This window comes from Scleropages formosus, chromosome 1 (genome assembly GCF_900964775.1).
Source record: "Scleropages formosus chromosome 1, fSclFor1.1, whole genome shotgun sequence".
Lineage (NCBI taxonomy): Eukaryota > Metazoa > Chordata > Actinopteri > Osteoglossiformes > Osteoglossidae > Scleropages > Scleropages formosus.
The window spans coordinates 27,004,681-27,032,664 of NC_041806.1; the positions used below are offsets into that span (position 1 = coordinate 27,004,681).

Below are 27,984 nucleotides of genomic sequence, written 5' to 3' on the forward strand. Positions count from 1 at the left end.
TGGCACAGCTTTCAGTATATGCCTATGAATATGTGTGGGTTTATGTGTAATTATTATTTAATTTTATATATAATGTACAATTGTGGGGGGGGCGTGGTGCTGCAGCAGACTTGGCCGGGTCCTGCTCTCTGGGGGGTCTGGGGTTCGAGTCCCGCTTGGGGTGCCTTGTGACGGACTGGCATCCCATCCTGTGTGTGTCCCCTCCCCCTCCAGCCCTACGCCCTGTGTTGCTGGGTTAGGCTCCGGTTTGCCACGACCCCGCTTGGGACGAGCGGTGTCATACAGTGTGTGTGCGTATGTGTGATGTACAATTGCTACTGCAATGGACTGGTGTCTTGCCAAACCTTTCTTCTTCCTATTCCTGCACCTTGTGCTAGTCTCTGAATCACTGCGACCCTCAATTGGAAAAACAGTTAATAAAACAGAGCCTGTAACGGTGAGTAAAACTGCCACATATACGACGTACCGGAGACTGTTAATACTATGTTACCTACTGAATGTTCCGTAAAGGCAGCTGCTAAAATTATTAGTTACTGAAATATGTACTTTTTATTTATTGTTTCCTGCTTTATTTATTTATTTATTTATTTAACCTAACAGATAATGCCCCTCACAACTTTCCATTCGAATCACTTGCCTACCAACATGCACATGACGAGTAAATGTCCCCATGTTGTCCACATTCACACAGGGTACTGGGTGCGCTGCCGTAGGGAGTGCCACTTCCTGCACTGTGGCCACTGGTGAATCAAAGTTCGTCAATTCGGTGGAATTTGAAGTGAATGCTGTTGACTAAACACATCTGTGGAACACCAAACCCACACCGAAAAACTATTTACAACACTGCAGAGGATGATTGCACACAAAAAAAAAACCATATCCAAGCAGTGATTTATTGGGATGGACCTATGAGCCAGACTCGGGCCTCACGTTTGCGCTTTCCTCAAATGAGGGGAGACGCTGAGACAATATTTCCTATTTGCACATTTCCACTTGTGCTGTCAAGCTCACTCACCGGTTGAAGATGGCCCTTTAAAGCCGATGGTTCTCTGTGCGCGCGTCGCATCTGAAAGACATCCTGCGATGTGTACACAGATGCATACTCTGCCTTCTCTAAGACTGTGGCTGGAACTGTGAAGCTAAACAATGCTAATCGCATTACCATCCGCTAAATGAAACCCAGACGGAACGGGGCTGTGCTGCTGCCCCTGAGCCCGCTGTTGTGGGCCTTTCACGCGCATGTCTCGGGTCTGGTCCTACATGGCAGCTGGGGTTCACAGGCACCAGGATGGTGGAGAATTTCCACGGTTAACTGACGTGTGACTGTTTCATCCAGCTGCCTTCGGAAAAACGTGCGAAGAAGAACACGCCGTGGTACCTGCATGTTGAGCCCCCAGTCAGCAGTGGCTACTGCCTCTAATCCCTGCAGTGTTAACGCTTTTCCTCCTGAGACGAGAACTACTTCATGTTTCCAGACCACATATCATGTACAGCAGCCCCCGTGGAATGAGGAGCAGAAGCCTGAGGAACCCGCTCATGACAGCATCACATGCCACCGCTTGGGCAACAGGCTCAGCAATACCAGGCTCCAGTCGGTCCCATTTCCATGTTCCTGTTACATGGCTTTAGTGCGTTTGTGGAGATGGAGTCCCCTGGTAGCGAATCTGAGAAAAGGGACACAGGCAGATGAAGAGGATTTGCGTGCAACCGTTACCACACCCTCCATGGGGTGTTTACAGTGCCTGGTCAGCTTTGATTCCGCCTTTAGCACTGCTTTCCTCATTGTCTCGCTGCACAGTGGAAATGCTCAGACACGCTTCCCTGCCTTTTGGTTAAGGTCAAAGTGTAGCGCATGCTCGCACCCAAAGCCGCTTGCCTCTGGGAGCCTGCAGGCAGTAGGCGTCCTCTCTTTCCACTCGCCATTCCATCACCCAAGAACTGCAACTTCACCTGCAGTGACCCATCTCTTCTCCATAAAGCCACCACTTACAGACGTCAGTAACATCAGTCCCTAGGTCACCAAGAGTCAACGGTTCATATGCAGTATAACAACTTGTAATAAGCGATTCATTTTAATCAGCCCTCTCTCTTATGTTATTTAACCCACATCGGTTGCTATATTTTATTTCACCATTAAAACTCTTTTTCCCATGTCTTTGTCTGATGTGGTAAGGCCGTGGCTTGGCTGGAGCCATGAATTCCCATCATCATACACAACACAAGAGAATGGGGCACCAATGTGGGCTGCACGCACAATGCCTGCCTATCAGTGGTGGCAACAGAACGAAGCACAGCTGGCCCATCCTGCACCTACGAACCATGTTTTTACCCTGCTGTACAGCATAACTCTGGTCTGTGCTGACACGCAGCTATCACTTTCAGTGCCCGTGGAGACCGGCTAGTGAAGGGAGTCGAGTGGCACATGGAGAAGAGCCAGCCTCTCATGGCTCGGCGACTGTGCTGCGTTCCCTTCCAAGCGAGCGAAACAGTTGGGAACTCAGCGTAGAGCTTTGATCTGCTCCCTGATCTCAAACTGCACATTCTTGCATCAGTGGCGCTTATCGGTTTTCCCGAAGGACTGCCAGATAGACGTTCACAAAAATCCTCCGTTTCGTAAGTGACGCTGCGAGGAGCTTTCAGATATCACTGGTGACATGTAGAAATGAGGAGATGCATCTCCAGGCCAGGAAAAAGGCCCCGAGTTTAATTTAAATGACAAAAAAATAGACTTTATAAGAAACATGTCTGCTAACCATGATGCAACCATAGCTGCCCTGTCATATTACAGAAACTGCTGGCATCATTTGCTTGCTGTTAAAGCTCAAAAATAATTGAATCAATCAAGTGCATCACTGTTCCAATTTGATCCCCTTGATCACAAAGGCTTAGTGTTGTTTTTTCAGCGGAAGAAAAAAGATGTCAGTTGAAATCTTAATTATTGAGGATTCAAAACATGTTGTGAGGCACACGACAGGCCCAAACCCAAATACATATTAGCCACTTGAACAAATGATGCGAATGTAAAAAAAAATACATGCTTGTAAATCAATGTGCAGAAAACATATGTAATGCTGACAAAGGGGACATGCCGACTGACAACAGCTTAATGTCAAATGCGGCAGAAAACAATGCTTCTTACTAAAAATTATTACAGTCGTTAATTGTCTGAAGTCTAAAAATACATATCTGTCCGTACGCTTCTATAAAAGCATTCAAACCCTTATAATTGAAATAAACAATATCTCCCAGTTAATTACTGGCTGGGCTAATTAAAGAAAAGCCGTGGCTCTCTGGGAAGAGTTTAAAAATAATGCTGGGAAAGAGCTATGCAGGACACAATTCAAACAGGGAGAAAATAGAAGTGACTCTGTATAATTTTGGTTGTAAACCACAGAGGAAAAATGTATAATTTAAGCCAGAAATTATTCATTTAACATAAATGCTTATTTTAAAAAACAAAAAGTATTCATTTCAGAGGAGCGGGGGGTGGGGATGGGGGGGGCAAGGGTGTAGCCAAGCAGTTTTATGTGTGTGTTTATGGGACAGTGCAGGAATGCAGGGAGGGCTCATTGATTCGCTTTGTGCCTCTTTGTTTGTGCCGCTCTTGTTTTTCTTTCGCTGAACTTTTTCACTGACTGCGTCTTTCTGCCCTTGCCCTCTGTATGTATGTACTTTTTCTTCCCAATGTTTTGCTTACTCTCCAGTTTTTGTTATGCTGTTTAGAAGCTCTTCTCGGTGCGGTGCGGCTTTTATTTCACTGTTGTTCTTGAGCGGACCCAGCGGACCCCCCAGCAGTCGGCACGTCTAACCCGTTGCTGAGACGGCGATGAGCAGCGGGCCCTTCGGCTCCGCAAGGTGTAACCACAGCTCATCGATAGTCTGCAAGATCCTCTTCTTTCAGCTGCCGTGCTCTCAGATTCATGGTGTCCCCAAGCCCAGATGTGCCAGCATGCTGGTCCAAAATAACTGCGCATGTACTGTACATCTGTACATCTCAGACACTATGTGGGAATGACTTTCTCAACCTGCCGGTTACTTGAATTGTACTTCTTTTACGCTGCCCTCAACTCACTGGCCAGCAACAAAAATTAAATATGAACTCTTAAGTAAATGCAGGTAAACTAGTTAAATTTTGACAGACAAATGTAATTTGTAGAAGTTGTGGGATTTGGGGACAGCTGGTAACGTAGTGGTTAGAATTGCTGCCTTTAGCTCTAAAGGTCGTGGGTTTAATCCCCGTAGTACCCTTGAGCAAAGTACTCAGCCTAAAATTGCTCCAGTAAAATTACCCAGCTGTATAAATGGGTAAATCACCGCAAGCTTGTGATAACTGTAAGTCGCTTTGGAGAAAACCATCGAATAAATGTAAGCACATTATATTATTCCTCTTCTTCACTAGAATGTTAGTTCCCTCTCAAAGTCTGATGAGCACAACCGCACTCTAATTTGTCCAGTGCTCTTCTATAGGTGCCACATTTACACTTACGAGACTCTTTTCTTGAAAGCAGCTGACAGCGTTACAGAACCTACAATTATTTACATAGCTGGGATTTTTCTTTTTTTAATCAAGACCAGTCTCACAATAATTGTCTTATTCTAGGTTGCTACAGCAAGAGGTGGGATTGGAACCCAAAACCTCCGAGTCCCAAGATGCTTCTCTAAGCACAAACAAAGGTGGACAGTCAAGCTCTTTGAGACATTCATTTGACACCTGCCATGTGATCTAGGCGCAGCAGTGGAACTGAAGCAGCACACAGAGGGGTATTGGATTGCGCTCCATGTCCGCTCGAGAGGCACCACGACGTCTCTAAACACTTGAGAGGTTTGTCTCATAGACACTGCGGTGCAAAACATTGTTTGGAACTGACTAACGTTTCTTTCTCTGCACTGTTGTGGAAACATGCAAAACAAAAAAGTGCTATAATGGGTTTATTTAGCCTCTTATCTGCTGGTTTACATGCAGGGATGTTGACTGGAAAGGCTGCGTTTTGGTCTTATCCTGTGTCGAGGCGTTGCTGCAAGTCATAAACGCACGAAGCAAAAGTTATTATAATTGGTCTCTAAATTTCAATTTTAATGTGTCATTTTGGTGGTATTATCTTTTGAAAACTTGGACTCTCGTCTGAAGTCACATCAGCTCTTCAAGATATCCAGCAGTAAACGGCTAAGTTGCTGTAGCCCTGTCAGCACTCTTGCGCTCGCTCATAAACACAAGTAAACAAACTCCCTCTTTTGTTCTTTTATGAAAAAGAAGCCATTCTTCCCTTCTCCCTGCCCCTTCCCACACTCTTCCCGTTTTTATATTTTCGATGAGTTCTACAGGCACTCTCTCCGTTTCAACATATTTCTAATTCTCCGTTGCGAAATCATGTAATACGCTAGAAAGCTTCGATTTGTATTCCGGGTTCGTTCTTTCCCATCATGTATCCAAACAAGTTGGCTCACTTTATGGTTTAAAATCAGCGGCTGAAGCAAGTTTTACGAAAGTTATTTGAGTACCAGGGTACGTGAGTCCAAATCAGTCATTTAAAATCTGTCATTGAGGCTTTGAATAGAAGTTCTACTAAACGCTATTTGAGTACTGAGGAATTTGGGTCTGAAGCAGTGATTTGGGGAACGTTTCCACGGGCTTTTTCAACGCTGCCTTTTTGCACTGAGTGTCACCACCTCCTCGGCCCAAAGGGCAGACTCACCCTGCGCCTGGGCGGCGGAGCTGTGCGAATACCCCAGGGCCAGCAGGGCAGTCTCCACCAGCTGGGTGAAGAGGATGTCCTTGCGCACCAGTACAAACTCGGCGTGCTCCTCCCGCCCCTCTCCATCAGCAGCCCCTGCCCCGTCCGCCTGCTCCACCACACAGAACACGGGGATCATGAGACCTGCAGCAGGACAGACAAACACGTAATTCGGTCGGTGCTCTGCTCTTGAGTGCCTTTCATTTTGCCCAAATTCACGTGCTTCCTGCAGTTCACACTGAGCGCACATCTGGCGGGTCATAATTTACAGCGAAACATCATGTAACGTACGTTCACGTTTCATACGTCATCGTGCGCTTGGATGTAACTGAACTCTTCCAAATAGCAAGCAGCTTAAACGCCGAAATGTAGGTGTCCTTTTATAACCGTTGGCTGCTTTCCTATCTAATGCAATTTCTACTTTGAGATATTATTAATGACTTTATGACAAGGTTAGCGTTGCCCAGTGAAACATGGAGTTAGTCAGTGACAGGGACCAGTGACACATATTGGAGTTAACACACGTACTAGCAAAGTCAGCACTGCACGAAGGAAACGGGGAAACAAACACTGGAAAAACGTAGCGCAAGTCACAATACCACAAAGTCACATGCGAAACATAAGCGACGGCAAAGGTTTCTTTCCACAGCGTACAGATTTTGTACATCTGGATATTTTAAATGAAGCAGATTAAGGACACAAACATGCAGAAGTGAAAATGCTGGGGTGACAAAATTCCAAATCCTTCGCCAGAGCACTGTCTTCGAGCAATGCTGAACATGCTGCATGAGAAACTGTTTGACTGTAGAATCAAGCAACCCACTCAAAGAAGCATTTGAATGTTTGTATTAGCGAGGCACATATGAAAGTGTCGCCAATATCCGCAGACTTTGTGATCCAACGTTAATCTGTAAAGCAGTCTTCTTTGTGCTGAAACTGGGGTAACTATCTGACATCTGCACTTGATAACATGATCATTTTTTTCCTGTATTAACACATGTATTAATTTTTTGTAAATACTACCAGATGCAGCACATAGAAAGCTGGGTTTCCTGATCAGAAAAGTTAGATGTCAAAAGGAAAAATCAATAAATGTAAAACTAGTGTTGAACTTTTTTATTTGCTGTGATTCACACTGTTAAACTGTTGTACAGCTGGATGAAATACACTGAAGCAATTCAAGGTAAATGTGCTGCTCAAGGGCAATAGTGCAAGAAGTGAGATTCAAACCTGCCACATTTTGCAGCAGAGGTAGCGGTACTAACCACTCAGCTACCTGCCATACCTCAGAGAGCAACGCCATTTATAAGAGACATATAGAATTTAGGTACTCCTCTATACACTCTAGAAACTGCATATCTATACACATCTATACAGTATATCAATATATCAGTCTATACTATAGATATATAGTATATGTCATATACTATGCATTTATAATGCAAATAATTTTAATATAATGTCACTTTAAATACTGCATAAACTAATGAAATTCATTTAATTTTTATGAACGTTTAATGCAAACGTTTAAAGCAATTTACAAGCCGGTGTAGAAAATAATGAAAATCTGATATATTGTTATACTTAGAATCAGTTCATAAATTCCATGTCCTCTCCTTAAAAAATAAGTTGTCTGGTACACAACACATTTGAATGACAGTGTTTTTAGAATGAGAAATTGTGATTGTGCTGTACACAAGTTTATTGGCCATTTCATAATATTGTTCAAAACTCCTCTTCATATTTTTCAGGCTAAAGGGTACGTTGAGGTGATACAGTATCTGAGCAGCTTTCCGCTGTAAACGTTTTCCCCCTTTCCACGTAGGTCTGAGTCAAGTTCTCGCCTTACAACTGAACGGGGGGAAAAAGGCTGAAAGACGCGCTGCTTGAAACACTCCAGCATACTTTCCTGCCCTCCATGCATTTACCCCTCCAAGCTTTGCTTCTGTTAATCTTTAAAACTAATTTGCTCATTAACATCATTTTGCCAAACCAAAATGGAGGTCTGTTTGTGAACAACCTGCCCTAATATGACATTATAACATCTATGACTAATTCAAACAGTATAAAATAATTTGATGTAATTGGCCTGCTGTTTCTCAAATGAATGTTTATTGACATTTAAATGCTGGTCATTTCTCAATCACATTGTTAAGCCTGTAAGCATGCTTGACACACCCAGTGACCTTCTGCAAAATTTGTTGTGCCTTTTCTGTTCTAGGTTAACAGGTCATTTGAGTTTGAAGCCAATGAATAGGCATCCAAGTGGACGTGGGTAAGAATTTGTATCAAGTTATAGCAATGAGGTTAGAGAATCGCCGGATGGGAGACAGCTAGAAGTTCGGATCCCAGTCTGGAGCACCTGAATGGAGGTACCTTCTGAAGCATTTCATTGATCCATTCATGCATCCATTCTGACCAAGTCAGCCAGTGTGCTTCTCTCAAAGCAGCCCAGTATTGACCTGTTGTGTCACTCTCTACCAGTGTCCTGTCCCATCTGTTTGGAAGGTGTTCTCAAACTCCTCACATATGGGTCCATCTGGAAATCTCCCCAACCCCTCTGTGATCGCACAACAAGAGCATCATCCCTTCAGCTTCTCCCCCAAAAGCCATCCATTTTTACAATATACAATGGGCCTTGTGCTCAGACCCCCTGTTGACTCTCAATTAATTAGTGCAGATAAGAGCAGGGAAGGAGGGAAACAAAACCCAAATCCCCTGTATCAAAAATGAGACCAGCTTGAAAATGAAGAGGGTGCCCCTCCCACCTCTCAAACCATCCCTTGTTTTAATCAGTCAATTCCTATATTCCTATTTCCTGCCCATTAATCATCCCAGCTCCCAGTTCGGAGAGCTCTTATGGAGTGAATTACACACTGGACGTTTGTGCCAATTCAAGTAAGTGAATTTCCCCCAACAGGGAAATATAACTGTCAACACGGAACAGCTTTGTGCCGTGACCCCTCTTCTCTCCTCCTCCTGACACCTCTTCCCCGCTCCAAGAGCCCTGCCTTTCCTCAGCAGCCCTCTGTTTCACTCTGCTCTCAACACCTTTGTCCCCATCTTTCTTCTCTCTTTTCCTGTTTCCTTCAGTTCCTCTGTCCTTGGGGCCCTTCTCTCTGGTGTGCAGGGGCACCGTTCTGAATTTAACTCCCGTTCCCATCTCGGTGTCCCTTCTCCGATCCACTCCGTAATGGGTTTGGGTCCATACCCTTATTGGTGTCTCCCTCCTGTTATCAGATGTGACCTCCTGTTATCGTTCTCTGTCTGCGCCCTTGATTGTTTCCTTCCTGGTTTTGCCCTACTGTCTTCTTTGAGTATGTTTGATTTCAGTCCCATCCTGGTTTATGGTTGTGCCGCATCAGATTTCACAGCACATGCACACACAATGGAGAGGAGCCGGGGCTGCCTTCCTGCACCGTGCTCCTCACAGCCATTGGGTATGACATCAGAATGCTCTGGTTCCAAAACCAAAGCTGTACTCCACGCTCCACTTGGGTATTCCACAAGGAGTAGTAGCACTGGGGAAATCAATAAAATGTCTGACAGCCTTTGGTAACAAATCAAGTCCAAGAGCTTTACATACACCCTTTAGTCTTCCAGCACACTATTCCAGTGCCATTGCTGAGCAGAAGCACTTGGAAATTTCACTCTGTTTGTGAGTATGTGTGCTGCTGCACATGTGTGCGTGTGCGTGCGAGTGTGTGTATCGCACATTGCTCGATCGGATATGTGTGTTAGAGTGGTTTCATCGCTCTCAAGACAAGCGCTCACTGACACAGTCTGTATGAAGTTTGTATGCTCTGCCCAGGTCTGTGTGGGTTTCCTCCAACAATCCAGAAACATTCAGTTCAGGTGAATTGGCAATTCTAAAACTGTCCACAGTGTGTGAATGGATGAGTGAGTGTGTGCTTGCGTGGCCACCCTGCAACAGACTCATGTGCTGTCCAGGGTAGATTCCTCCAGTCTTTTACCCAGTGATTCTGGGATAAGTCGGCTCAAGACAAGTAGTTAGTGAAAATGTATGTTATTAAATATACTTTCCCTCTCTATTCGTCACAGTATTTGCAGGTGGCGCAGTATTACCTGTGCACCCCTGCTAGTGTAGAAGCTCTTTATTCATGTTGCATAGGTCATCTGGAGCCTACAAGTGCCTGTCTCTCTGCTTAATGTGGACTACAACATTCGCTCACACTCAGCCAAAACACTCTTTGGAAAGACATACATAAGAGGAGCACATAAACACAGGCCAAGACACATTTCAGACAGTACACATACCATCTCCCCTTAATATCACACATTTATATTTACTTAGCAGATGCTTTTCTCCAAAGCAACTTCCAATGAACTCTATGTAGTGTTATGAGGCCACACACCTTATTCACCAAGGTGACTTACACTGCTAGATACACTACTTACAATGGGTCACTCATCCATACACCAGTGGGACACACACACTTTCTCTGTCATTCACACACTATAGGTGAACCTGAACAGCATGTCTGTGAACAGAAACCAGAGCACCCAGAGGAAACCCACACAAATATGGGGAAAACATGCAAACCCCACACAGACTGAACAGGGATCAAACCCACATCCTCTGGCACCACCCAGGCACTATGAGACAGCAACACTACTAGCTGTGCCACCAGGCTGCCCACACTTGAGTAATTGCTTAAGTTAGCATGAGCTGCAGTACTACATTTTAAAAACAGATGGCTACACATTTAGAACAGCATAACATCAACAGCATTTCATAACTCAGACATGACCCTCCTTATAGTCGTAGTGCACGCATGTCTGCCATGGATCTGCTTAGGCTGCGATCTCATTGTGAACCCCAGTTTGTGCAGAGCTAACGCTGATACAGATGCACATGACACAGCATAAACACAGAAATTCAGCATGGAGAAAGACAAATCAGTCTGGGTGCATTTCACTGTTCAGCACTTATCCCTGTTCTGTTGTACCAGGAAACACTGTACTTAACACACACATATTTCGTGTTTCTGCAGCTTTGTCATTCCTCTTACAATTCTCTACTGCTTATGTGCTTTTACAACACAGCGTATCGAGATTGATGACACATTATGGCATAATTAAGTGTGACAGTTCCATGCATGCTTTGGTACCCAACTATGTTTCAGAATGTATAACACAAAGATATGTTTTAATACACAGTATTGTATGTACTGTATGTAGCATCTTCTATGATGCAGTCTCTTCCGGTATTATAAAGGCTGGTGAGCTTTGTGAGTGTTGTACCTCCCAGGGGCCTTAGGGGGGCACCGTTGTGGCGGCTGCGTGGTCCTGGGGGGCTCCCATTCAGCTCCAGCCGGCTCATCTTCCCCGGTGGAGGACCACTGAGGTCTGGGCTGGCGCCCCGTCTCTCAGGACTCTCCCGCAGTCGGGGGCTCTCGCTTCCACGCTCCATCCCCCGCCAACCGCCAGGGGGACCGCCCACCAGAGGGTAATGACCTGGCGGGGTTGAAGAAGACATCCAGGAGTTAGGAGAAATATGAGCCGAGGTAGACAACGAGGGGAGAGCTGGCAGGAGGAGAACAGAGAAGGTGTCGACTAATATTACATTATTTAAAATGTAGGAAAAAAGACTAATAGAGGTAAACCAAAAGGACTTAAATATAGACCGTAGGCTGAAGTGCGATTAAAGCCACTGCAAGGCACAAGTTCCACCCCCTACTGTAGTAACCTTGAGCAAGGTACTTACCTTAAATTGATACAGTAACAATTACCCAGCTGTATAAATAGGTAAACCAGTCTAAGCAGCTTAACACTGTAAGCTTAACGTTGTTTTGAAAAGGAAAGTGTCTCTTTGAAAAGTTAATTGTGCCAGATAAGTGTAAATCTAAGTGCCAAAGAAAAGAGGCAAGTTACCCGACAGAATCCTGTCACCTTTCAGCGCAGAGCCAATAGTGCTTCGTACACAGAAGTAAAAGGGTACATTACCTTTTCAAAACAAAACACACAACAACACGAGGCAGACACAACACACAAACAAACACAGAGATGTGCTCCCAAAATCAAAGACGATTGTGTCCAGGAGCCTGGCTGGCCCTGATCAGACCTCACTTATCTTCCTTATCGACAAACAGTGCGACTCACTTGGAATACTTTGGTGTACGCCAGCATGGGTGCGGAATGTAAACAGGTCTGAGGGCTACAGGACTGTCGGGTGGGAGTGTAGGGGGGCCAACAGGCCACGATCCCCCCATTCCCCATGCTGTCCACTCACTTCTCAGTCTCAGGCCTGTGCCGTGCTGTGCTGGACATGAAGGGGCCTGTGTTTTTCAGCCAAATCCTTAAAATGGGTAATATCTATTAGAGTGACTGCCAAGATGTGCAGATCACCTGCCAAGTAATAAAGGGGCTCAGGGATCCAAATGGGCTGACCTGGCACCTAGTGTGAATATTAAACATGAGAGAGACATGATTTGTAGGACACTGTGAGAGGAGACAGGAAAATGTTTAATGTTCATATTTATCAATAAAAGTGAACGGCTAGTGTTCCCACCTCCATTGTTTCCTTTGCTGGGGGAGGGAGAGTCATGCACGTGGGGTTCCGATGCATATTGCCACATGGCCGGGAGAGGCAGAGGGTTAAAGAGGTGAATTTCCTGAATGGCAAAAGGGCCACCGTGCCAAGGCGGCCCGTTTGTTTAGACAGTGCAGTCATTGGGAACACATTAATTGCACAACCACAAACCACGGTGGCCCCTCTACCAGCAGACACTGAGGACTTTGCATTTAGTTTCCAAATGAGAAGGGATGAAAGCAACCACTGTAAATAGTTCTGAGCAGAATTACGAGTACCCTTCTCATCTCACATGTTGGAATTAATTAATAAATCAGCAAAACAAAAAGCAAATGTATGAATTATTTTGACCAAATGAGTTCAAAGAATTCAAAGAGGCATTTAGCACCAGCTATTTCTACATTCCTGAACACAAGGCCTGAAACCTAGAATTAGCCTCAGCACTTTGACTAAAAAAAGAGAGTACAGTCTGTGCCCTGAATTCAGTTTAACCTAAATGGGATCCACCAGGCCTGCAATAACTTTAATAGTCCGTTCTTGTGCAACAGCAGCAAACAGTCACAACTGGGTATACAACATATACGCAAAGTACCCACACACACACACAATACAGTAGTGTACACCAACAGAACACTGTCCTACACCTTTGCTTTAATGAGCACAGCCACATCCAGCCACAACACTGTACCCCATTATAAGTGCCATGTACTCCAGGCTGAAGGGCATCACATGCCCAGCGCAAGACCACAAACCAGGGAGAACATTCTCTGCTCATCATCTGAATTTGTATGTCTGTCATCCGCAAGTGGACAGGTACACACTTATAGACATGTGATTCGGGCTTTAAAATTCCAGTAGTAAAAAAACTGTGATGCATTTGAGCAAAGGCACGCACTCAGTAACTATTACCAACAGCAAAATGCCACAAATGTCTATCACTTATAGTAATGAAAGTCCAAAAAGTTGTGTTGCTCTGCATTTTCTCAAATTTCACAGTATTTTGCTGCCAAAATGGATGTAAATTTCAGTAAAAGACTTCCCAGTGGCACATGGATTGGGATACCCTAACCCTTTACAACGTGTTGTCAGTAGGATGTCAAACCTGTAAGCCCTGCTGTTCCACTTCCTGCACATAGCTCCAGATGATCCCAAACCTAGATCACAATTCCATAACTCAGAGGAAAGAAACATAGCGTGCACATGTAATTAATGCTTATAAATCTTAATGACTCTGACTAGACGCACACACTTTTTTTCTTCTCCTCCTCCGCTCACGAGATGACAAACGGGTCTGCTTCTAATAAACAGTTTTGCACGGCACTCAGGAACGGCGACCGGCAGATTAGCTGCCTGGTTGCTCTCGCTGCCCTCTACTGCTGCAGTAACAGGACCATTAATAGAGAAAAAAGGCCCCCAGAGGCCAAGGACCCCGAGGATGGAAAACTGAGGCTGCCACCGGTGCAAAGGAGCCAGAGCGCTCAAGGCAAGAAGGACATGTGGTCACCAAAGCATACTAGAACATGAAGAAAGCAGACTGGGGAAGCTCCGGTTCAAAGATCAGGGTACCCCCACATATTTTCTCACACACCTCAGTATATGTTGATTCCCATGAATATTCAAGGGAACACATTAGCATTGTTTTAGTTGCAGGAAACTCCAGATTTATGATCAGATGGTTGCCGATTCAAATCCCAGAAGAGGCGATGCTCGGTGCCTTGAAGTGAACCATTTAGCTTAGGTTTTGCAGTAAATATCCAAATACAAAGCATAAAATGTACGTTTTGTAAAAGTTGATAATTTTGCAGAGAGAATTACTTTTGCTAATTAGGTAATTTTATATTTAGAACACAGGCAGCATGGTGGCAAAGCGAGTAGTGCTGCTGTCTCATGGCACCTGGCTGGTGTGGGGGAATGTGGGTTTGGTCCCCGTTCAGTCTGCTTGGAGTTTGAATGTTCTCCCTGTGTCTGCGTGGGTTTCCTCCCACAGTCCAAAGGCATGCTGTTCAGGTTCACCTGTAGTGTGTGAGTGACAGAGTGTGTTCCACTGATGTATGGATGAGTGACCCAGTGTAAGTAGTGTATCTAGCAGTGTAAATCACCTTGGTGAATAAGGTGTGTGGCCTGATAACACTACAGGGAGTTCATTGGAAGTTGCTTTGGAGAAAGTGTCTGCTAAATTAATGTAAATGTAAGCACATGTAGAAAATACAAACAACAATTAATTGAGTAGAGTGCTGTGGTCCTTCACACACTCAATGTGCTTTCAGTTCTGTTCCAGAGTGCAGTCCACAAGTTGCAACTTGACCCAAAGTAGGATTCCAGTAATACTGATCCTAATCAACAATCCTCCTACATCTTTCCACCTTTTTCAAAACATTTGATGGAGGAGATGTGTTCCGAGATGATACGGAACTGTACCGAACCCCACTAAACTCCCTCCAGTTCAGAAATAACTGTACATTAGGGGGCACTTTGCAGGTCACACAAACCACTGTTGGCCACATTTGCTGAGAAGGTTCATTTAAAGCATCTGTTCTGAAAAGTAAACGCATGCTAACACAGTTAGAACCACTGGCTCAGAATACTTAACAGTCTGGGGAAATAAAGCTGATATCCTTTTGAAAAAGCCAGAGGGGACAGCTGATGCTGAGAGCGATGACATCATGCCAAGGTGCTTCGGTGATGTCATTTCTGAGCGATTACTTCTGAGTAATCGGGCCTTTCATCCCTCAAAGGGACGTGGTGTTGAAGCAAGTCATATGACAAACACATGTAATATATGCCACAACGGAAGGAGTCTGACTTAGCAAAGATAGACAGCGGCACAACTTCTCACCTCTTCTAAAACCCAGATTAAAAACTGTGAGCCTTGCATTGTATGTACAGCTATGGCCAGAAATATTGCTAAATTGCTTAGTAATGCACAATTTGCGCAAAAAATACTGTGAAATTGACCAAGGTATTTGGTCTTCGTAATTCCCTACTTCCTTAATATTACAGAATCTTTGCTTTTTATCCAAGACTTAATATATTCTTATAAAACAGAAAATAAAAAATAAAATGTGCTGATAAAATTATCGACACCACCAACTCAATATTTTGTACCGCAGCCTTCGCTGCAATGAAGCAGCTAAGAGAGGAGTTTCCAGCCCTTCTGTACTGGCGGTTGGACCCACTGTTCTGGCGCAATCCGCTCCAGTTCTCCCACATGTGAAGGGTATGCGCTCCCAACTGCTCTTTTCACATCGCAATGCCATCTATTTACATTTCCTCATTTAAAAGGGTATAACATAGTTCTGAATCAAAAACAAAGCGTTGTAATATATCCACAGGTATGCAAGTGCTCTAGGAGGTAGGTGGTAGCTTGGTGGTTAAAGCCACTGTCTTTAGACTCAAACATTGCAGGTTTGAGCCCCACCTATGGCTGTAGTATGCTTGAGCTAGCTGCTTACTCTAAATTGCTCCACTAAAATTACCCTGCTGTATAAATGGGTAAATAATTGTAAGTTTGTATCTGTAATAACTGTCACCTTAACATTGTAAGTTGCTTTGATGAAAAGTGTCCATTAAATAAACATAATATTGACAGTGAACTAAAGAATTGCAAGACTCAAATATTCCTGTCAATCTCATTTTATTCTGAGAGAAAATCCTGAGCTATCTGCAAGGGTGCCAAGACTCTTGCCCATGGCTGTCGACGATTCAGCGCCGTCCCTCGATGCGAAAGCTCACTTCTTCCCCGCAGCACATGCACAACGTAGCTCATAGTCCCTCTCACTGTAATTACAGTCGTTGCAGCTCTCATGTGAAGAGCAACTGTGCTACAATCACATCACTTAAGAGCTGATTGCGTTGAGTTCCTACTGGGTAATGACACAATGCATCTTGTTATGGGCCGTGGAGAGAACAAGCCTTTCATTTGTCTCCGTCTCCCGTTAGCAAAATCTGCTGAACTACTCCGTGTTCCACACTTCACCATCTATAAATATTTCTCTTGTTAGCCTGAGAGACAAGCACAGATTAAATATTAACACACCGGACAGTTCTGATGTCCAGTTGTTTTTCTCCGCACGTCTCATGTACTGGAATTTCAAATGCTGCACATACATTCATTTTATAAAAGTAAATTAAGGAAAAACTTATGATAGGATATTACTGTGGTACTACTGAGAGTACAGTCCTTAAGGGCACAGTACTGGCACCATTTCCATCACACACACACCAATAGTTGGCCTGAAATTTCTGCATTACCTCACAGTCTTTGCTATGAGAGTACTTTGGTGCCTCAACCACTTCTTATCGCGATGATGGCAAAAGACAACAGTAACTCTAGTGAATAAGTGTATTCAAAATGCTTTGGTTTCTAGGAATTTGTCAACTTCACTCTATCCCACCCCACAACACATACACACAAGGGTCTAAACTCCACTACAGTATACTGTACTTCAAATAGAGAGACTATTTTCCTCACTGTCACTTTTATTTCTGGCCCGTAGGTTAGAAGAGAATTAAGGGGCACAAGGTGTCCGAGGGGAATGAGGCTGTGCTGGGAACTCATTGACAGCACTTTTAAACTGCGCTGCTATAACGCTACTCACTATCCCTGCCCCGTCTTTCCTGTTTGCTCTGAGCCAGCTGTGCTACACAGAGAAAAGTGTGGGCAGTAAATGATATACTACTGACCCGAATGCACTCACAGGCATAACCTTGAGAAGAGAAAGGAAGGGACGTGAGGAGCATATAGGGCTATTAGAAAGATACACAGCAAAAATATAGTGTGGGTGGAGGGGAAGAGGGGTATTAAACCTCGTTCTCAGCTAGAGGGGCTAAAAAAGAATAGAGCCAATGACACTTAAGAGCATCGTAGCCAGTGAGGTGCCATCAAAATTAACGAAAAAATTAAATAAGCACACAAAATGGTAACGCATGGCTAGAAATTGTGGGTCTAATAACTATTATTTCTTATGGAAAAAATCAATCATTGGTTCCTGAACAAAAAATGTCAGCTAAAAATAATTAAGTCAGATTATTGTACAAGTACAGGGGAGCACGGTGGTGCAGAGGGTTAGGCTGGGTGCTTCTCTCAGGAGGGTCTGGGATTTGAGTCCTGCTTGGGGTGCTTTGTGATGGACTGGCATCCCATCCTGGATGTGTCCCCTCCTGTCTTGTGCCTTGTGTTGCCAGGTTAGGCTCTGGCTTGCTGCAACCCCATTTGGGACAAGCAGCTTCAGCCACTGTGTGTGTGTGTATTGCACAAAATGTCTAACAATTGTTATTTCTAGCTTGTCTTTTAGTGTATTTTCATTCATTCATTTATTCATTCTCAATATCCGCTCATCCTAATGCAGGGCTGCAGGGACCCAGAGTTTATGGAAGCACAAGGTGGGAGAGATTGTTCTCCCAGGATGGAGACATTGTCATCACGTGCCTCGCAGGTCTTGATGACATAAAGAAAGAGTGTTTCCAGGATCACTGTCTGTATCTTTCACTGTGCACAGCACATGGACACCATGCCTTTAGAGACCTTACGTAGCGTTAGTAACGAATGTTGGATCCCTGCTCGTCCTGTAGTGCCCTTGAGCAAAGTACTTATTGCGCCAGTAAAAATTACTCAGCTCTATACATGTGTCGATAACTGAAGGTAGTTTAACATCGTAAGTCGCTTTGGAGAAAAGCATCAGCAAAATGAAGAACCACGATTTTACATTTATCGCGATTGGTTGTTTTAATTCTCTGAACTTTTACACTCAATTTACCGTTTTCACATGCACACCTTATTATTTTGTATGTATGCTTTAGCTTTCTCACATACTGCACGATCCTCCGCTCTTGTTTTAATAAATGAATACTTCGAGGCACTTGGCGGGCTCCATACTCAAGAGAGGGAAGGGAAAGAAAATTGAAAGTCAGTCTCTCATTACCTTTGGCCATTTGTATATGCAGGACTACATACCTCACAATACAAATAAGTTTTAAAGTTCATCCAGAACAAGCAGTAGAACAAAATCACACATTTAGCTTAGAGAATTCCCTTAAACATTAGCCTTATTTCCTGTCCATTTAGTAACTGGTCTTGTGTTATGTTAAGTGAGGCATTAGTTATAGGGCTTCCAATGAAAAAGCATTAACAGCTTCAATCAAACCGTCATCTGACCCTGTTATGCCCCAAATCATCTACAAATGAAGATGTAAAGCTGGGCAAACCCCATGTGCTTCCCAAACTACTATTTCAACTTTTCTCTGTTATCTGCTCTTATATTTCTTCACTGGTGTTCAGGGTTAGGCATCTCTGTGTGTGTGTGCGTGCGTGCGTGTGGTCGAGCAGTCGGGTGTTCACTTCTTGTGAACCTGTTTAACGCCCCCTTCTTCTTTGCCCCTGTCACAGAAAGTGCTCTCTCTCTCTCTCTCTCTCTCTCTCTCTCTCTCTCTCACACACACACACACACACATACACACACACACACACACACACACACACAACACACGCTCACACACACAAAGCTCACACACAGAACCACACAAAACCACACAAACCATAAGTGGCACACAACACAGGCCCGCTTGCACTGACACTCAAAGAGACCACACATTGACTCAGAGCGCAGACGTACTGAACTCGCACACATGGGAGCCAAACATGCAGATCCAGAGCAGCAGTTGAGCAAAGACCCGAGCGGATCGCAGGAAGGCAGCATGCACCGCAGCCACCGTAGCTCTGAGCAGAAGCGCTGGCACAGACACACAAGCACGGTAGAACGTGGTACTGCCCCAGAGGGTACAGTGCACTCGGACTACAACAAATTCATTCTCGCAGTACTGAGGGGAGACAAGTTGCTGCTTTGTGCTTGGAGCAGATTCATTAAAAACTTCATTGAAAGTCAGACCAGAAAGGCTACCTGAAGGGTTTTATGGCTAAGACATTTTCATTCTAACCCTTCAAATAATAAATTCTATTTTAACAGTGCAAAAAAATATTATTATTATTATTACTATTATTATTATTTCTTCTCACTTTGCTTCTTTGCAATTGCACTTTTTTCCAGAGCAATCTAGACAGTTTAAAAATTTTGCTGGGTATTTGGACAACATTTCCAAGAAGCAATTCCAGTGAACAATTTTATTTCGCTTTCCAAGTCCTTACCCAGTGTGACACATCGGCCACAACAGTGCTGCACTCTGCATTTTCAGCTTTGTCTCTCCTAGGCTACGCTTCTTTTTCCTCCAAAGAGCCTAAAATTCATTCACAGTGCATATCGCAAACTGGTCCCATGCTCTGTATTACCTGAAACATCTACAGGACTCTGTAAATTGTGTTCCTGTTTGTCTTGGAACTCCATAAAAAAATACAAACAAATACTCTAATGCATTAACAGGGCTGTGTGTTGTCATTTTGATTTTAGCACTTTTAACAGAAATGATAATGTTCCCCTAATGAGAACGATCCAGTCAGCGTGGAAACTCTTAGCCTTAAAAACTGTATTTTTTTATTTCAAGTTCTAAGTAATCTTGAAAATATATGTAACATTTTATATTATTATAAACCCAAAAATAAATCCTCCAACTGATCGTTAAATGGTGGCAATTAAATCACAGTCATTTTAGCACCAGTATCTGCTGAACTCAATTTAAATGTGCTGCCAAACGCTAGCGGCATCATGCATAGTGTACCTAAATATGTCATTTAAATCACTAATGCCTTGTGATAGGATTAATGGTAACCAAAGGTTATAATACTGTAAAAGGAAGAGCAGATCAGTGTACCTTACGTAGAGAAACACCAGAAAAGCAAATAAAAGAGCGAAAGACACTCCGACTCCCATGAAGATTAACAATAGTGATGAGCTCTTTGTCTTCATCGAGCAAACAGCCCATTAAAGGAACACCTGAATGAAGGTTAGCCCTAAAGTTCAGGGGTTACAGCTCACTGCACAAGCGCTCTGCTTTTGATTGGATGCCCTCATTCAGAAACAATTAGCCTGGTTTGGCATTTGGATTTCAGTTCATTTTACTGTTGCCACAGTGGGCAGGATGTAATTACTGACAGGGCATAAAATGCAAAAGTGATTATTGACATGATCCTTTGGTTCAGCATTTAATTTTCGAAAACACTATTTGGTGAAAAATTTTAGCTGCTTTGCTGATCCCAAAACGGTGGTGAAGCTCAAATGTTCCCCCCGAAACGTATGGTGTGTGACACTCGTACATTGAACATCTTCACATTTTTTAATTAGTTACACCTCCTTAGCTGCCATTAAACAGCCTTCATTTAGGTTACAAACGTTAATCTTTCTCTAATGTTTCATATCTCGCAAAGCCACGTCTAAAGCTACGCCACTGTAACAACATAATCCCACAAACATCAGAGCAGGAAGCAGAACAAAGTTGAAAAGTGGCCACTTGTTGGCAAATGATGGAGATACAAGGTGTCAAAGCAAAGACCTTAAAGCAAAACTAAATAAATAAATAAATATTCTTTAATTTTAGTTATTAGTTCTCTACTCTAAGAAATTTCTTTGAAAACACATTTATATTTTTTTTTTCATTCATTAGTACTTTTATCAAACACTAAATGCATTTTTATAGTATAACTGCCACCATTATCAGCACGGCAATCTCACTAATTAACTAAATAATGTAATCACAATGACCTAACAAAATTACATTGGATACTGATGTTCAATATTACACTGTATTCGAAATATCTAAATTTAATTTAATATTATTTGCAACATGTTTTCCAGTAAATTGAGAACAAATTAACCAAATGTGTAAGAATTCAATATTTTAAAATATGCATAATTTTGCACTAAATTAGAAATAATAATGATTTTAGTTAAAATTCTAAATATTTTAAATGTTTTCTAATATTTTAGGAACTTAGTTTTAAAAAAGTGTTCTTTTAAACTTAACAATGAAAAAATATCTTCTTTCCTTCTTTATTTATATTCAGTGGATTTAATTTATGAATGCAATTTTTATTGATTAAAAAAATTAAATATAATAATTGGAAAAATTGACTAAGGATAGAAGGTAGTACCTAATACGTAATAACAATCCTGTCCATTAGCATCTCTTTTCAAAGCAAAAAATGAAATATTCAGCAGCTCCAAAGTCAACATACACTGTGTGCTGCATACTGGTCACACCACAGAGAAATACCTGGGAAGTCAAAACATTTCTATTGTGCTGCTGGTGGAGGATGTGGCGACCATGCGGTTCGAGAACACCGGGCTGGAGAGATGGCGGGGAGCGGTGGGCAGATGTTTGTCCCTGGACATGTGTGTAAAAGCACACACTTCAACCTGCTATCAAAGCTGAAAACTTTTTCTTCAAGAAGGTGGAACCGTTCGACCACCGAAACAACGGTTCCAGCTCGACGTGTCGCCCTTTCATTGCCTGCGTTTCATGCGACTCTGCAGCCTGCACTGCTGTTGAACCTTTAAGAGATGACCGCAACGTAAGAACGCAGTGGCATTTTGAGAACAGGGACGACTAACGCGTAACGTCCAGACTTACAGTACAAGCTCCCACTGTACTGTTAAGCGAGACCGGCTATAATAAGCAGGATACGAAGAGCTGGGCCGGACCCTCTTGGGTGTCAACTCTACTGAGTGTTTAGCGCTGATCCTCACACTGGCCCGGTGAAGGAAGAGCAGAGGAAATAAGACTGTGCGCACCAGGGGCATTCTGGGGTTGGGGACTTTGGACAAGCTCAGCCTTAAGTTTACCAGTAGGCTACAGTATATTGATCCCTCTCTGTCCCTCCACTCAGGGAGAAGAGGCAGAGAAGCAACAAAGTGCGAGGAAACAAACGCGTGGACACATTTGGAGAAAGAATCGAGGAATAATGGCGCGCGATGCGGGCTGGAAAACTCCGTCTGTCTGTCGGCGTCTCCTGTGACGGCGACTAATTTGCATGTTACGTCGCGGGCGGCAGAACCACGGCCCGTCGCGCGCTCTGGCCCGGCTACCAGAGATTATGTGCGCTTTGCCGTAATTGAACACAGCGACGCAGACACTTCGCACGCGGACACCTTCCGCTGCGCTGGGGCCGCGGTCACGTGCTCTTCCGCTCGCGCACCGAAAATGCGGATCGCTCGCGACGAGGGCGCGCGCTGGAGCCCCAGGGCTTGTTTAACCTTAGGGTTGTAAAAAAGGAAAGTTGAGAGGAAAACTGAGGAAAAGTACGTTTTTAAAATATATATACAGGTATATTTATCTTTTAAAAATCTGGTGCAGCAGGAACTGTTGTCCCAAAATGAAGCAGTGCGGTTACAAGAAGAGAGTGAAATTGTTCAGGTTGAATGAATGTATTTTACTGTTTGTTTGCGCGCGCGGATAGCAGCGGAGCTCAGTGAACTTTATTGTGTGTGTGTGTGTGTGTGTGTGTGTGTGCCACGTGCAGTGTACCTTATTTTGCCCTTACTCACACTCTCTGTCTGCTGTTTTACGCTTTCGGCGCACTTTTGTGTGCCTTAAAACTGAAAATCTAACTGCAGTCGTTCGCTGCTTCATATTTTGCCGTCCAGTAATAACAGGTACACAACTTTACCACATTTTTGTCTTTCATAAACCACGTTTTTCTTCAGATGTTGATATCTTAAATTATGTTAAACAGTCAAGTGCTTGTGGGAATGTGCGAGAAACACGTCGACTAATACCGCATTTTCTCTAAAGAATTTACTTAGGTAATTTATGTTTTATTCAACCGAAATATAACTGTTAACTGCGTGCATGCCTTTTTACAATATCTGTCAAAATATACAAAATTTATTTTGTCTGTTTTTTTTTTTTTGTACTAATGATATTATTTCCCTTGTACTTCGAACGTATATAATCAATCAATGGCTTTCTAATCCATGTATTCTTGTGCGTCCGAAACACTGACACAGAAAGAACTGATATTAAATTACTAATTTGTCGGTTAAAATATAGTTCCTCTCCGTACTGTAACAGTTCGTCAGCGCTGTAAAAGTAACTGATACTTTCTCTCCTCATTCTCGTTCAATTAAATTATTTCCTTCTTCGTGACATAATCATTTGCATTTCGTACCCAATCGAAAAGATAAATTTAAGGGGGGAAAAAAATCATTCTTTCCTGACCTTTATAAAATTCGTTTCGTTCTGACCTCAGTAGCACAGGGTTTCTTCTTCACGGTTTTGCGCATGAAAAATAGCAGGATTTTTGTGACAGGCTGCAACGCCTCATATCGACAGATGCTTTTCAGCTCGTTGAAAAAAAAAAAAAGCAGGTGGCAAATTAATTCACAAAATAAAACTGCGACCTCATCGAAATTCTCACAATAAAGGATCGGGTACAAAATTTAAAAAAAAAAAGCAAAACCTCCCAAACTGTGTCCATCTATGATCTAGTGAACGTATATTATGTATATGATGAAGTAGTCCCGGTAATATGAAAAGATGGAAATAATGATTGATAAGCAAATGACATTTGTGAGGAGCCCGACGCTTTAAAAACTGGTTGTCATGAAAGTATGTGGACGTTTGCGACACATGAACCTGCTACATAAAGTGTGCACGGAAAAGCAGGCGTTACGTATGAACTCGACACGTGTGTGCGTGTGTGTATGTGTGTGTGTGTGTGTGTTTCGCAGAAAGCGGAGCCCAGCGCAAGGGTTCCGTGCGTCCCGATTTCGGCCGGGAACCCCTGCAAGGGGCCACATATCCTCCCCCGGGTCCGAGCTGAGTGGAGGGACTTACGAAGAGACACGGACACGTCGGTGGCTCATTCATGCGCTCGAACTTGAATTCACACTCAATGACACACACACACTTGTCGAGATACAAATGTACTGTTCATCAGCCTTAAAAAGTAACAAGCGCTGATCTGCGAGACGAACAATTATTGAAAGTAAATTAAAAGTAACATTTTTTGTCGCCTATTGCAGCAACATACATAAATACTTCTGTTTCATTAATTCTGTAACCTTGAACAGCTCCCCTTATGACATGTAGCATTTTTTAAGAGCTAGTTTTGAGACGACTACTATAAGTGCATCTCTTGTGGGAAAAAAAAAATGGTTTAAAAAAATCCGTATTTTTTATAAATCATTGAATTGATAATTAAGCAGTTTATGAAAATCATAGAAACAAATATGACAACGATTTTCGCACGATTGCATTACGACGGCATGTGTGTGATGTGAAAATAAAAAGCAGTGATCGAGACGTTCACGATATTTCCAACAACAGAAGAGACACAAAAGACAGTAAAAACAGATACTAAATTAATTTTCCTATGGTAGAATGAGAGTAAAGTAATACTGAGGCAACGGGCCATTAGTGAAAATGTACAGCGCAGACACAGTGAGCAGGGCTGAAGTACTGGGTACAAGTTACCATGGTCTTCACGGTGCTTTCACTCTTCAGTGATTCAATAAGCGCACGACTGTTATTTTCCAGAGAAAAAATGCATGTAATCTACTGACAAATAAAATATCAGCTACTTTATAGAAAGCCATACTTCAGTAAAACGATACTTTATATACACGACACACCTGAGTCTTTTTCCATTGCGCAAAAAGTGGCACGAGAGCATTTCAATAAGTTTGTGACCTTGAGATGCTGCACCTTCTTGCACAAACGCGCCGAGCTCCTCCCGCATTTCAGCCCCGATTTCAGCCATCGCTCCAGTACTAGTTTTACCCTGGTAGCGCATAACTGTGTGTGTGTGTGTGTGTGTGTCGGTACAACAATTAGCCAACTATTAGTGGACATCAATTAGTGATTAACCATGAAAACCAATAAAGAAAGTTTACCGGAGTGCAGGAGTAAGTTGTGCGGTAAGAGCTGCTTTTTTTTTCACTTTAACAACAAAAACAACAACAGCAACAACAATAATAATCACAGTAATAATAAAGTTGGCTAGATGCTGACAGTGAAAGTCATGCAATACGTTCAGTCCTCACAAGTGAAACGCGACCGATCCTGATCAATATAACCAGCGCAGCGGAGCGGCCGTGTGTGTGTGTGTGTGTGTGTGTGTGTGTGTGTGTGAGAGAGAGAGAGAGAGAAAGCGCGAGCACAGCTCGAGTGTGTGATGAGTGAGTGAAGCGCCGTCGCTGCCCTGTACTTACTGCTCAGGGGGTGTCTGTGCCTCGAGTGGCCGCCGAGAAGGTTCTGTCCATTGATCAAAAGTATCGAATCCAGGGTTGAAGTTCTGTTCGTCGCGGGCCGGTGGAATCGGTTCGACTTGGAGCTCGAGGCCACGTCTCTGCGCACTTGACGTGGGTGTGAGAGTGTGTGATGGAGTGAGGGAAAGGAGGGAGAGATAAGGCAGGGTGTTATGGGAGAAAGCGAGAGAGAGAGAGAGAGAGAGAGACTGTCACTGTACCGCTGCTCACTGGCTGCCCCGACTGTTTTGATGGCTGCGCTGTGGTGCCGCGTCAGGGTTTCACAGGAACACACACACACACACACACACACACACCGGCTCAGATTTGCACAGGGGCCGAGCCGAGAGTGTGAAACGTCCACTGGCGGGGTCCTCACGTCTTGCTCCCGGTAAAGCCTTGGGGGGGGGGGGGGCAGCGCTCCTCGCGCGGACTTCAACAGCTGCAGGAAGGAAAATGAGATCCGCGCGCGGGACAGATATGACCAAGGGGGACACGTGCAAATGTGAAAAAGAGATATTCTACAAAGAACTATACGCTCCTTATAGCTGAATCATAGCCCGGAGAGAAGGATGTGTGTGCGTTTGTGCGTGCGAGCGCGCGCGTGTGTGTCTGCGCGAGTGCGCGCACCCGTGGCGATGTACGTGTCCCTAGCCCGCGGGAGCGCGGACTGATAGAGGGATCACGAGAGGGGTACCGCGAAGAGAGAGAAAGGAGGGGAGGGATGAAGGCAGGGAGCGAGCGGGACGCGAAGAGAGAGAGAGAGAGAGGCGCGCGCGCGCTCGCGCGACTTAGAGGAAGAGATAGATCGCCTTAGGGCCGATAATTCCTCACGTTTCGCGGTGTGCTGTTCACTCAAAGCGCTCCAACACTTCCACGCGCCATTAATGGGGGGGGGGGCGGTCTCATCGCGTTCAGCCCAAGCGAAGTGTCCACAGTCCGCGCACTTCGAGCGTCCGTCCGTTCAAGAAAAATCACGGCACGGAGAGGCGCAATCGCGTAACAGGGTCATAAAAAACGGTCTCGGCCTCGGAGCCACTTTTTTATCTCTCGCAACGTCGCACTTGGTCACAATATAGAGCGACATTTAAGAGCTCAAAGAAGCGCGATGACTGAGATCTCCGTTAATGAGTAATAAGCGAGGAATAAAAGCGCTGCGGTCTCTCGCGCTCCTCTCACTATTTTATTAGACGCCTTATGTAAATACACCAAGTGCACTGTCAGCCGAAATTAGTTAATAATAAACCACACTCTCGGTATGGGCATCATTGGCTTTTAATAATTTGAGACACTAACGCTGACCAAAAAGGCTCCCCTACTCTTTTTTCTTATACTGGAATAAAATAAATAAAGAAAAAAAAACACACGAAGTTTGTACTTTAATATTTAATTAAGGCGCCTTTGCAAAATGTCCCATGATGCACAGACGGACCACAATGCTGATCACGCGTTCGGGAGCAGACAGACAGTCCCAGAGTATTATATGTCAAATTTGCATGATTGTTTTTATTATTTCTGTGGATCCCACTGCTTGGTTTGGCAGGTAAAGTTTTATGCTTGATTAATTACAAATGTAAGCGTTTTTTTTTTTTTTTCCCAAATATATTTTTGCGCAACGCATTTGTATGAATATTACTACACGCGCTATTTTACAGTATGCTGCAGTCCAACTAATACAAACAATATTTCACGTTTTATAGTTAATTGTGAAAATAAAAGCATAACAGCAGCGCGCAGATCCAGCATGGAGCTGGACCTTGCGACCGTGGCTCGAGCCCAGTGACCCCCAACACACACACACACACACACACACACACACACACACACACCTCATGGTGACCAGCGCTGGTCCGCGCAGCAAACACAGCCACTCGACCCAGCGTTCTGTAAACGTGAAAATTCGGCTTAAGAAAATAAAAAACAGGGCAAAAGTTTGAGAAATTGCACAAATTAACATATCTGCCCCCAATTACAGTTCTGTTAAAGTTAACAAATCGCACGCCCTATTAACAACAAGCAATTAATGCAATCACTAGCTGAGTTAAGGATTTGAAAGAGCAGTGAGACCCCCCGCCAAGTCTTTATTTCTTATTAACCTCTGGAAGGTGAAGATGAAAAGTAATTTTTTTTTTTTCTCTGCTGTGAAGCGTTCGATTGCCTTCTATCAACACATGGTGTGTGTGGGTCTCACTATCCGTCCTCGCGCTGGAGAAAGTAGAAGTGCCCCGAGTGGGACTCCGAGACCGAGATGCGCTGCCGACGCTGGTCACTCAGGAGTTTCTCTTACCTGATCGATCTCTCGAGGGATGTGGTAAAAGTGCGTGAATTAGAGCGCGTGGGATCTGCTGGGTCCGAGGGCTCCGGCGAAGCGAAATTAACCGTGTGAGCGACAGAATCGCGTCCACGGGCGCATCTTCCACGGCACACGTGTCCCTCATTCGTCACTGCTATTATATATGATGATGATGAGGATGATGAGGATGATGATGATGCGTTTACCGCTTGCGCTCCATGGGGTTCCTGCTAGTGCCGTGAAAGTGCCATTAATAATTGAAATAAGTCTTTA

The 27,984-nt window shown here is 43.8% G+C and overlaps 1 protein-coding gene across 4 annotated transcripts in view; it reads right to left on the bottom strand.

The window, feature by feature from the left end:
- Positions 1-27,741, bottom strand: part of satb2 (SATB homeobox 2) — a 49,577-nt gene extending 21,836 nt beyond the window's left edge. The window contains exons 1-4 of one of the 4 annotated variants that reach the window (XM_018732292.2): positions 27,706-27,741; positions 25,383-25,526; positions 10,998-11,210; positions 5,694-5,876 (exon numbers count right to left, since the gene is read on the bottom strand). In XM_018732292.2, coding sequence (XP_018587808.1) covers positions 5,694-5,876; positions 10,998-11,166 — 352 coding nt within the window. In that variant the 5' untranslated portion in view covers positions 11,167-11,210; positions 25,383-25,526; positions 27,706-27,741. Of the gene's footprint in view, positions 1-5,693; positions 5,877-10,997; positions 11,211-25,382; positions 25,606-25,639; positions 25,702-27,705 lie in introns of those variants that run through there. The other 3 variants (XM_029250581.1, XM_018732293.2, XM_018732291.2) reach the window with 3 other exon arrangements.
- Positions 27,742-27,984: the final 243 nt, after the last annotated feature.